The sequence below is a fragment of the Antennarius striatus genome, chromosome 5, assembly GCF_040054535.1.
Source record: "Antennarius striatus isolate MH-2024 chromosome 5, ASM4005453v1, whole genome shotgun sequence".
Classification (NCBI taxonomy): Eukaryota; Metazoa; Chordata; class Actinopteri; order Lophiiformes; family Antennariidae; genus Antennarius; species Antennarius striatus.
The window spans coordinates 24,858,358-24,870,132 of NC_090780.1; the positions used below are offsets into that span (position 1 = coordinate 24,858,358).

The 11,775-nt window shown below is 44.5% G+C and overlaps 1 protein-coding gene across 1 annotated transcript; it reads left to right on the top strand.

Annotated features, from left to right (window-relative positions):
* Positions 1-619: 619 nt before the first annotated feature.
* si:ch73-267c23.10 (serine incorporator 1) lies at positions 620-8,869 on the top strand. The gene is made up of 10 exons (XM_068316150.1): positions 620-846; positions 2,276-2,437; positions 2,525-2,712; positions 4,062-4,141; positions 4,220-4,357; positions 4,448-4,617; positions 4,935-5,025; positions 5,426-5,627; positions 6,389-6,616; positions 7,414-8,869. Exons 1-10 carry the CDS (start codon positions 808-810, stop codon positions 7,547-7,549), a joined length of 1,434 nt encoding a protein of 477 aa, XP_068172251.1. The 5' UTR covers positions 620-807; the 3' UTR covers positions 7,550-8,869.
* The last annotated feature ends 2,906 nt before the right edge of the window (positions 8,870-11,775 follow it).

Sequence of the window (11,775 nt, forward strand, 5' to 3'; positions counted from 1 at the left end):
CTCTACTCCCTCTTTCATCGACTCTTCACAGGATGAAGCCCGTGCCAAGGAATCATCTCACGAAACTGTTAGCATAGCTGTTAGCATAGACCGCCAGCTTGGTTCCAACCCATCCTAGAGCACCCCTACAGGAGCCAATGGGTTCTCTTCCATGTGTGTTGTATGTGTCCCACTAGAACACATCATACATTTTTACATTAAAAAAAAAAAAAAAATTCATAATGAAATAATATATAATTTAAAACAAACCCCTGGACCTGTGGGTGGAGAAGTAGGACAGGTCCAAACCAGAGACAAAAAACAATCAGTCTGCAAACAGAAAGTGATGCTGAATACACCTGAGTGGGAGTGGCTGCTGAGGTGGGCGTGGCTGGTCACACACCCACCTATGAGGAGTCACTTCTATGAGGGGCGGGGCAGGACCGTGGGCAATCACCAATCACCTGCCCCGACGCTTCAGGTTGTGACCTGAAGTGGAACAGGAAGGACACAAACTAACAAACTAAATGTGTGTTTGTCTCCTAAAAGAGACGGAAGACAGCTGGGGGGGGGGGACTGAACGAGACAGGGGAGGGGGGGTGAGTGAGGCAGGGAGGGGCATCAAGCGCCTTAAGGTCTGATTGGTACAAGCCGGACGTGAACGCGCCATGACGCGGGTCACACGTTACCGGGTGACTCGGTCTGAACCGACAGTCTCGAAGCGCAGCGAGCGGGACCCGGTGTCTGTGAAGCGGACCGGTCCCGACCCCCCCCTGGTCCCGACCCCCCTGGTTCCTCCACTGACACATATACCGACGCGCCCCAGACATGGGGGCCGTCCTGGGGGCCTTTTCCGTCGCCAGCTGGGTGAGTTCTGACTGCCTTTAAACAATTATGTCGTGCGATATAAGCGTGTTGTTATAACGTTTCATGACCGCCGTGATATCTGGGGCAGGTCCTACCCCCCCCCCGTTCCGTCCTTTGGACTCTCGGCGGTGAGAACCGATCCACGGACACGTGCGCGTTACCGTTAAACCGACGCGCGTAAATCCCGCCGCGTCCCGAACGGATTAACGCGTCCCTCTAAACGAGCTAACTTTAACTCAACTTTCGGCCCGAAACCCTCCGAACAATAAACCGAACCCGCTGTTTGCTCCGGTGATCACGTGACCCGCTGGTCCTCCGTGAAGGTCAGCAGACAAAACTCAAGAGCGCGCAGACGAGGCGCACTTTATCTGCCCCCCCCCCCTAAGGGCATTAATGGGGTTAACTCTGCTTTGTCACCTGGTTGTAAAAACCAAAACGCGTCTTTAGATGTTGTCCACAGATGGAATGAGGAGGAGAACTCAGGGAGAACTGAGGGTCCACCCTGATCTCATAACCCAGATCCGCTCAGAGGCTTAATGACAGACAGCACACACACTAACCTGATTATTAGAGCGGGAGGGGGCATGGGCACCCATGTTTGTTTGTTTGTTTGTTTGTTTGTTTAGAAAGTGGGACAGAGGTTTTGATGACTTTTTGTGTGGGGGTGGATTTGGATGAGATGTTCCACCAACATTAGAAACAGTCAGACATGATTCAGGTGTTAAAGTTTCTTTACAAACTGATAAATAATAATATTAATGTGTAATTAAATCGTACATAATTATTTTATCGTAACGTAAAAACAAAACTTGGGTAAAACTGACTTGACTAAATTAAGTGCCAACTTTATTCATCGGCGTAAAACACAAATACGTTACAAATCAAGCGCTGCTCACTGCAAACATCCGTTGGACAGTTCAGTGAACAAGTTGGGGTTCCGGTTCGGGTCAGGGTTCACGGTCGCCCCATCCGTCCTCGGGAGCCGAGACGTAAAATTTCCTGTCGCTCAAATAAAATAAAGACAAATGCTTGCCTTGATTTTTACGCTAACAATCAAATCTCCAGAGTATGTTGTGGTTCGAGTCGGGACAGAATTTAGCCTGGTTGGTCAGAAGCTTCCTGTCTTCTGTCTGGCATACTTTACCCTGAGTACGGACTTAGTCGTCTGTCCTGCAGGGGTATTAACTTCTTTACTTCCAGGCCTCCTTATCTCCTGACTCCTCCCAGGTGTGGCTGAAGGAGGTCAGGAGCTCCTCTCTAGTTCAAGGATGACTCTTTATGTAAAAGCAACCTTTAATAAAATATCGTATATACACATTTAACAAAGGGTGTATAATACTACTGGGAGGGTCAGGATTTATCTGCATATTCAGCAAAGCTTGTTTTTTAGCACATAGATTTAAAACGCAAACTCTTCTTTTGTCTTCAGGTGCCATGTCTGTGCAGCAGCGCCACCTGTCTGATGTGCAGCTGCTGTCCGAGCACCAGGAACTCCACAGTGACCAGAATCATCTACGCGTCCATCTTACTGCTGGGGACCATCGTGGCCTGCATCATGTTGTCTCCTGGCGTCGATCAACAGCTAAAAAGAGTACGACTGGACCCCTTGGGAAAGATTCTTGTCCAGCTCACCGATGCTTTATGAAATGAAAACATGACTTCCTGTGATTTCCTGTAGATTCCAGACTTCTGTGAGGACGGGACCAGCTCCTCGTTCCCCAGCATGCAGGTCAACTGCGACATGTTCGTGGGCTACAAGGCGGTGTACCGGGTCTGCTTTGGCATGAGCATGTGGTTCCTCGGGTTTTCCATTCTTATGATTAATGTGAAGAACAGCAGAGACCCCCGCGCTGCCGTCCACAACGGGTAAGCAGGAACAGACACCGGTTGGGGTGCTGGTGTCTGTCTTGACTCGATTCAACTGGACTAGTATGAAAAGCCAAACAACGGTGCGTAAACTCCCCAGGGAGGGACGACTGGGATGTTTGAGAGAGTTTAAATATCTGTACTTCCACGTTTTGTCTCATCCCATAACGGTCCTAAAGGTTTCTTATCAGTTCAAAGCCAGTCAAACTGTAATCTAAGATATCTCTAAAAGGTACCTTACAAAAACGTGAAGAAAACCACCTTTTATGAAGTTTATTTCTTGCTTGTAATAATTTCAATTTAATACAGGAGAAAGGTGTCCAAAACAAAACACTCCCAGTAGGAAAGAAATAATATTTTATCAGAAACACACGGTGGGAAAGACACAGGAGGAAGGTTCCCATGGGTTCTGGCCTGGGAGACTAATTCTGGACCGTTTTAATGAGTGAGTTTTAATAAGAGAAGAACATGAAGGCAGTGGGCAGCTTTAAGGAATAACATGAACACACAAAAGAAGACTGTATTCTTCTGTGGAGACAAAAAGACAATGATGGTCCAACTAACCTCAAACCTGATGGGATGACACTGGTTCAGATGCTGGTTCAGGGTGTCTTCAGTTTTGAAGAACTCCCCAACGCCGTCACCAGCAAAGCCCCCCCCCCCTGCACCATCAAACCTCCTCCATGCTTCACAGTGGGAACCCTCCCGTACGTCCACCTCCAGTGCGTCGTGGGTGGGACCAAACATCTCAGATTTGGACTAAACAGACTGAAGCACAAGTTTCCACCGGGCTAACGTCCATCCCTCGTGTTCCCTGACCCTAATCAATCTGTTCGGCTTGTTGTTGTTACTCAGTTGCGTGTTCTGAACAGCTATTCGATCCTAAAGGCTGATTCTTTTTGAACAGTAGAGATGTGTCTGCTACTGGAGCTCCGACTGGTATTAATCTGGCTTCTAATCTGAGATGCTGTTATCTTGTGACTTCTGGTGACTGACATTCTAATCTGGAACAGACTGACACCACAGAATCTCTGACTCCACTTCGTCTCCTGCTGTCCTTCGATGTTCTGACTCCCGTTTATATCAAACCTTGATTATGCGAAAGCATGTGATATATGATAGCGTAGCATTGAATGAACGCTAATTAAACAACCCAACTCGGTTCTAGTGGTTTAACTAAAGATGAACTTCAAAGATGAGTAACTGTCAGCACTGCTGTACAGTTTATCTAGTCTACTTTACAGTCCAGGATACTCTAGGTTGTTGGTCTTGTTTAGCTTCATTAGAACATCCTCCACAGATTCCCCATCTCAAATTAAACCCTTCATATTTGTGTCGTTTGCTTCCAGGTTCTGGTTCTTTAAGTTTGCGGCCTTGGTGGCAGTGACAGCTGGTGCCTTTTACATTCCAGACAGGCCTTTTACCTACAGTAAGACGGCTGTTTTATAAACTTTCGTGACACTTTCATAAACACCTGAATGACACCTGAATGTCTCTGTCGTCTCAGCATGGTTCGTCATGGGTTCTGCTGGGGCCTTCTTCTTCATTCTGATCCAGCTGGTGCTGCTGGTGGACTTTGCCCACTCCTGGAATGAGTCCTGGGTGGAAAAGATGGAGACTGGTAACTCCAGGCTCTGGTATGCAGGTCAGTGACTCAGTCTGTAGCACGGTGACATGTCATACGTGTGTAGATCAATAATGAATGTGTTTTTTACCTTCCTCTGTCCGCCTGTAGCTTTGCTGGGGGTCACAATCCTCAACTACATCCTGTCGTTTATCGCTGTCGTGCTGTTCTTCGTTTTCTACACCAAGCCTGATGGATGCTTCATCAACAAGACCTTCATCAGCGTCAACATGCTGCTCTGCATAGTGGCGTCAGTCGTGTCTGTGCTGCATAAAGTACAAGTAAGAATTTTAGTGTCAAATAAGATGTTTTACACCCATTTTGCTTTTGTTTGAAGTCCTCTTCTTACTTCATCATCAGAACCAAATGTAAATTGTTGGGTAACACCAGAGTGTTACCAGTTGGGGATCATACAAACTGTTGGGTAGCTTTTTGGCTTCTTCTATGCCTTTCAAGTCAAAAAACGTCTTCCTGGACTTTCTTGGTTTTAATTTATTCTCTCCAGGTACCTGCAACAGACTGTCCTCATCATTTAGTACATCATTTAGTAATAATCTGAATTCTAGACTCCTGACTACTTGATCTGTTTGTTACCCAGGATTCTCAGCCACGTTCTGGTCTTCTCCAGTCCTCCATCATCACCCTGTATACCATGTTTCTGACCTGGTCTGCCATGACCAACGAGCCTGGTGAGAATGTTTGCCCAGGGCTTAAAGTCATGCTGTAATCACAATGACATTATGTCATTACGATGTCCCCCCCAAAGATTATTGGGGCGTTTGACTCTCTGCATTGTTGCAGTTCTAGAAAAAGTTGCTGTCTTTGTGGTACTTTTCTTAGTTCTGCTCAAAAACCAGACAGTTGTGTTGTATTGAGTTTGTTGTAACAAATGGCTGCAGTTAATCGATTCCCCCATAGAATCCATGCAGAAAGCATTACTAATGATTTAGAATGGTTTCATCTAATTTCCAAGATGCTTTCACGGACTTCATGTCTCGTGCTTGCTTGGATTTCCTTTAAAGAACTTTCAGCAGGTCTCACAAGCTGAAGCTGGAGACTCTCACACTTTGGTGTTCCTCTTCCTCTCAGACCGAGAATGTAACCCCAGCCTGCTGAGTATCTTCCAGCAGATCACGAGCCCCACGCTGACCCCACTGCAAATAGAAAATCAGACGGCTGTGGTGATCCTTGGCACAGAGGAACCGGTCTCGACGTCCCCGTACCTGCAGTGGTGGGACGCCCAGAGTATTGTGGGGCTTGCCATATTCGTTCTGTGCATCCTTTACTCTAGGTAAGATTACATCCCTGGATGGGCAGTCTGTCAGTCTTTAAGGACAAGTTCACCCAAACAGAAAACAGTCAGTATGGACTTGTGCACCATACTTTGGTTTTATATGCTCACCTGCGCTCACACCAGACAAGTTTGACTTTTATCAGAAAGGATATTCTGAAAAACTGATCTTTGAAAGATTCTTGGTAGCAAAGTTTCAAGAGAGACGTCTGACATTCTGTTAACAGCAGGTACTTTTATTTCTTCGTGACTTAAAGTCAGCTGCAAGTTCTAGAAACTCTTGCATGGAAATAATGTCGACGTTCTGATTCTTGAACCAGTTTGATCATCTGAAGTAATTTAATTGTTCTGGGCTGTCCATGGGAAAAGGGTTTTGTCATAAGACCTGCGTTTCACAGCTCAGCTGCATTTTTTTCACATCACATGCAAATTCTTGGTGATGAATAAACAAAAAACAATGCAATAAATTCTAGTTTGTTTCTGTTCGGGCGCTTTCGATCGTAGTGGTTGATCTCCTGCTGCTTCACTGTGGAGAATGAGGATGAGACACGTTAATAAACTATTTGAAAAATGTCCGTTTTTCATGCCATCCGCCTACATTCCTTCTGCTGAGAAACATGTGGTGATTAGACCAGAAGCTAGGTTGTTTTGTCAACCACAGAAAATAATTTTAACAGTATGAAACAGTGGTTTCCACTTCAGAGGCATCATCAAACTAAATTCTAACCCCTCAGCTAACCTTTACACCTGTTTGCCTTCAGCATCCGTTCCTCCAGCACCAGTCAGGTGAACAAGTTGACCATGGCCTCCAAAGACTCGGTCATCCTGGCCGAGGGCGGCAGCAGCACCGACGTCTCCGAGGAGTCGACCGGACCCCGACGGGCAGAGGACAACGAGAGAGACATGGTCCAATACAGCTACTCCTTCTTCCACTTCATGCTCTTCCTGGCCTCACTTTATATCATGATGACCCTCACAAACTGGTACAGGTCAGTCCCCCCACCCCCACCCAGCCTTACACTATTGCACTGCCTCTGGTTGGATTAAGACCTAGTCGCTGGTGTTAGTTGTCTTTTAAGCTTTTGGCGACCAACTAAAAGGTTTTTACTTCCCTTTCAATCAATTTTTACTTTTTAGCACCAGGTCTGAACACAAAGTTATTTAAGGGCCCTTTCCAGGTGGCGCAGGGAAAAATGTGATCTTATAGAACCCAACTAGTCCTGCATGAGCAGCACTTTGGCAATTGAGGCAAGAAAAATCTCTCTGGTAGAAACAGGTAACAGGTAGAAACCTAGAGCAGAACCCAAGACTCATAGTGGGTGGTCATCTGCCTTGACCAGCACTTTGGCAATGGAGGCGAGAAAAATGTTTCCTTTAACAGGTAGAAACCTAGAGCAGAACCCAAGACTTATGGTGGGTGGCCATCTGCTTTGACTGCCTGAGTGGAGAAAGATGGAGAATCAATGACTGGGAGGGAGAGGGGCAGAAAGAAAAGGCAGAGAGAACAGGAAGAGACAGAACATAACGCATTTAAAATCTATGCATTGGTTCATAGTATGTGGAGGAAGCAACTGATGAAGCTACCGATTAGGGACCTGCTTAACAGGAAACCACAGGTGCTAACGCTAGCGGTGATTGCAGACTAAGAACAGATTAGGGTAAATTATAATATTGGAGCATCGCACCTGGATTTAACGCCCTAAAGCCGTCAAGTGAAATGAATTCTGCAGTTATATTTATATATTTATATCTTTAATGAACAGATATGTTTCTTGTATTTGTCCAGCCCTGATGCTGACTACACCATCACCAGCAAATGGCCAGCGGTGTGGGTGAAGATCTCGTCCAGCTGGGTGTGTTTGTCCCTCTATATCTGGACCCTGGTGGCTCCCATGATCCTCACCAACCGAGAATTCAGCTGATCAACAAATCCTTCACTAACTTTGCTTTTTTTGTTTTTACCTGCTTCAAACACATTACCATCATACGACTTATTCATGTTTGATACTTTCCAGTACGTTTTAAAGTCTTAAAAGATTTAAAACTCAATATTTTGGTGTGGTCCAGAGGTGCTAGGGTTAGGGTACGTCTCATTTTCTGCATCTGTGGTTGGTTCAGTGTTCAGGCTTAAACTGGTTTTATGCCACTGAATCAGGTGGAAAGAGCTAGCAACATGCTAGCAGTTAGCAGGAGACCTGAAAAAACAATTTTGTGGCAATGCACTTGAGTAATACTATGAACAACATCCACAAGAGAGAGCTCTTGTTCTGTCTTATGTTGTTATATACACTGTTAACCGGTCCGCTTTAATTCACTGTCAAACTTAGAGACATGCCCCTTCAAATTAAAAGCCTCCTTGAGTACAGAAATGTTTGATTTTGAAGCTGTTGCCAAAAAAACTGAAGCAAAAAAGATGGAAATACTCATTTAAATCAGAGATGTGCTTTATGTAATGCTTTATTTTTTAAATTTGCTTTAAAGATAAATGTTCTAGAAATTTCAGTATCTGAAATAATAAGCACTGATAGTTTGCTGCTATGCCTTCTAATGCCTTACACTTCTGTGAAATGATTAACGCTAAGCAATAAGTACGGTGAACTAAAGCTGTAACACATTCCTTCAGTATCACTGAAGTCACCTGGAGTTTCTGCCAAATGTTGATCGAGCCAGAGATTCAGTGTAAAGACTTAAACGGTGACAGAAATGCTTGACACTCGAAGATACAATGAAATAGTGAAGCTGGGTGATGATTGTATATTTTCTTTGTTCGGTATTATAAGACATTATTGAATTATTGAACAGGTTTAATGTTAATCGTAAAAATAAGAATGCAACTGTTTTAAAATCCAAAAAAAAATGTTTTACAAGAAATTTCAGTATTTAAGTGTTAAATATGTGTCGGGGTTATGTGGATGGACATGGACCAAATGCCTTGAGAGCAGAAGTCATTCATTAGTTAGCTGCTCATAGTCGAGTTGTGAGTTCAGGCTGATTGTAAGTCAATTTCCATTTCATTTTGTTGTTTCCTCAACCATCAATAAGTAAAAAAAAAAATCAGAACAAATGTCACAGATTATAATTTGTGATTGTTTTGTGAATTAGAACTCATTAAACTTAAATATGAAAAACATTAGCACTGCTATGATTCCACCTTTTTATCAAGTTTTTTTTTTTTAACGACACTGAAACTCAAAAATAATCTGTGCAAATACTGTAAAAGAATAAATGCAATTTAGATCTGAGTGTTTTCTGTATTTTTTAATCAACCACAGTATTGATTTTTTGAAAATCCAGTCCACATCATTGTCAACAGAACCAAAAACATTACCCACAGGGTTGCATCAATGAAATGTTAAACAATATCATACTCACACTGGGGTAGAAAATTTTAAATCTATAAATACAAATCTAAATAAAATCTGTCAACATCAGACCACACACTGAACAGGGATACTGAAACATTTGTCGATAAAGAGATTTTTCCATAAATAAAATTGCCCTGTATGGGATACTTTTATTTGTGGAAACCGTTATAAACTAACAACTACTTCAATGCCAATAAATTATGATTGAAATCAGATATAGTGATGAAAAGTCATTGAATGAGCTAACATCACAACACATACCATTTGCGTTTAGCCAAAAACACCCTAGCCCTAAGCCTGACCTTGACCCTGACCTTAACCTTGACCCTGAGCATCATATCATCGCTGGACAGCAATGACTGCACCAGATAGGAGTTTTTAAGACACATCATTAGGCCTACTTAACCCTACTGCTGTGCAGTGAATGTCACAAATCAAAATAGTGTAGGCTGAAACAGCTCAGTTGCCCTCTAGGCTCAGTCGGGGTAGTGAGTACGTCCTCTCCTCGGGCTCCCTCTGGGCACTGTGGACCACCTTGCAGATGAACTCTGAACCCTGGTTGTTTTTGTCAGGAGTGAGTTTGAGAAAACTGAACATGGAGTAGAGGCCGTTGATGTTGAGGCTCGGTGGAGTGTTGAAGACACCGGAGTGAACCGGCTCTCCGTCTTTAGTCCAGGTCACGGACACGTCCTCTGGACAGAAGTCTTTGACACACAGGTGCAGCGTGCACTCTTCATCCAGCGGAGGACAAAGTGGTTCACAGTCGATGAACATCACATTAGGAGGAGTTCCTGTCCAGCAAACAGGAAATACATGTTTTAATCTTTACTTTTTTACAGCATAAATTCAGCCGGTGTTTGGCGCTGCTACCTTGAGTATTGATGTGGTACAGGATGTCTTTGAAGCCCGGCGGAGGGAAGCTGGAGTGATAAACCCGACAGGTGTAAACGGCGCTCTCGTCCTCTCTCGCCATTAACAGCTGGATTTTACTCCACATGCTGTACAGGCGGCTGTGGTCGGAGAACGGCCCAAAGTTTGTGAAGGTGGTCACCGGTTCCCCGTCATTTCTGGACCACTCCATGTCCATGTCATTGGGGTAGAAGTTCTCCACCCGACAGCACAGCACCAGGAGCCTCTCCACTTTGGGGATCTGAGGGATGCTGGAGATCTGTAGGAAAGATGGTTCCACTGGAGGTGTGGGTAGAGTGAGAACAGAACACAGTCATTAGAATGAGTTGTTCCAGGTGTGAAGACTTCTGGGTTGAACTGGTCAATGTCTAGATTGTAAACCTAACCAGAACCCTAAACCTTGTACTGTAGATCTTAATAACATTAGAGGTGGACTGATTTACACAAAATACTGTACGGTGACATATCCCATCATGTTGAGAACAAACATGGGCATGTTCAAGTCTAGGTGGCTTACAATGAGCTACAATTACCTCTGTGTAGAAGACACTTGATGGCTTGTAAGAAGGCAAAGGTGATTTTATTGTGGTTGAAAAGCAGGAGGCGCATAGAGCCCTCAGGATTCGTCTAGAATCAGTCCATCTGTGGTTGTAGAACCTCAGTGGATGGTCATGAATCCATCCATGACAAAGCCATCAGAACTCCTGTCCATTATTGTCTGGAGCAGGTCAACTTCTGCTCAGCTGCTACCAGATGGTCCAACTTTGGTTTTCATGTCAGAAGACAGGGTATAAATACAGACCCTCACCTTTTACATGGGCGGTGGCCTCCCTGCTGATGCTCTTGCCCCTACAGCGAACCACACACTGGTATTTGGTCTTGTCTTCAGTGACCATCAGACACACAGTCAGGACAGATGTGTGGTTTCTGCCATCTGACTGGAGGGAAGCCTGTTTGCTCACATCCTCACTGACCAGTAGGGACATGGATTCAGATTGGGTTGACTGGTTTGTGAGGCCTCTCAGTTTCAACCACAGCACCTGGAGCTCCTGAGCCCTCACCCCTTGGATGGTGCATTTGAGGTCAGCCGGTACCCGAGCATAGATGGTGGGGGGTTGGCTGATCCCGGAGACGCTAAGTGGAGCTGTAGAGGGTGATAGAAATACATACTGGTGCTCAATGAACATCAACATTTATCTCTTTATTCTGGTGAAGACTTCTCGTTCTTCATCAGGATACCATCATCACCACAACGAAGGAGGGAACGTTCATTAATGTTGGTTAAGCTGTCCCCTTGGTTGCAAATCGCACAAACAGCAGAACTTATTGTCACTAAAGGAACTTGTAATCTTATTTACTATTTCTGTGGTTGGACCATTTATTTAGGAAAGACTAGAAAGAAGATTTACAAGTTGTCCTCAATAATTAAAATCTTAATAACTGCATATCAGAGGAAAGTCTAACTTAAAAAGGTAAAGATTGTGCATAGCAAGACATACCTTTACAAAAATACCTGTAGAGCAGAAGAAAGCCTCCAATAAGAGAGGTGACCAGCAGCAAACTGATGACGCTAGTGACAGCTATCAGAGTGACAGCACTGTAAACGCTCTGCGGACCTGCAGATAAAAGCATTTGATCTATTTAACAGATGATACATATTTTGTGGATCATATTTTAAGGAATAAAAGAAGTAAGAAACCCACCTTCAATGACGAGTTTAACGGATCTGCTGTACACCTGGTCGTAGGTCCGGTGCTCCACCTGGCAGATGACTCGGACCTCTCCTTCTGTCACTACTGATGAGTGGAGCGTGATTCCGCTGCGAACGCTGAAGGTTCCGTCCGGGTTGTGAACGACCATTTCAGTGCACACAT

What these genes read in the sequence shown, in the direction of transcription:
- si:ch73-267c23.10 (XM_068316150.1), top strand. Translation starts at nt 808, where the DNA reads ATGGGGGCCGTCCTGGGGGCCTTTTCCGTCGCCAGCTGG. An exon ending in AGACAGGCCTTTTACCTACA is followed by an intron (nt 4,142 to 4,219) that starts GTAAGACGGCTG and finishes CTGTCGTCTCAG; the next exon opens with CATGGTTCGTCATGGGTTCT. An exon ending in ACCCTCACAAACTGGTACAG is followed by an intron (nt 6,617 to 7,413) that starts GTCAGTCCCCCC and finishes GTATTTGTCCAG; the next exon opens with CCCTGATGCTGACTACACCA.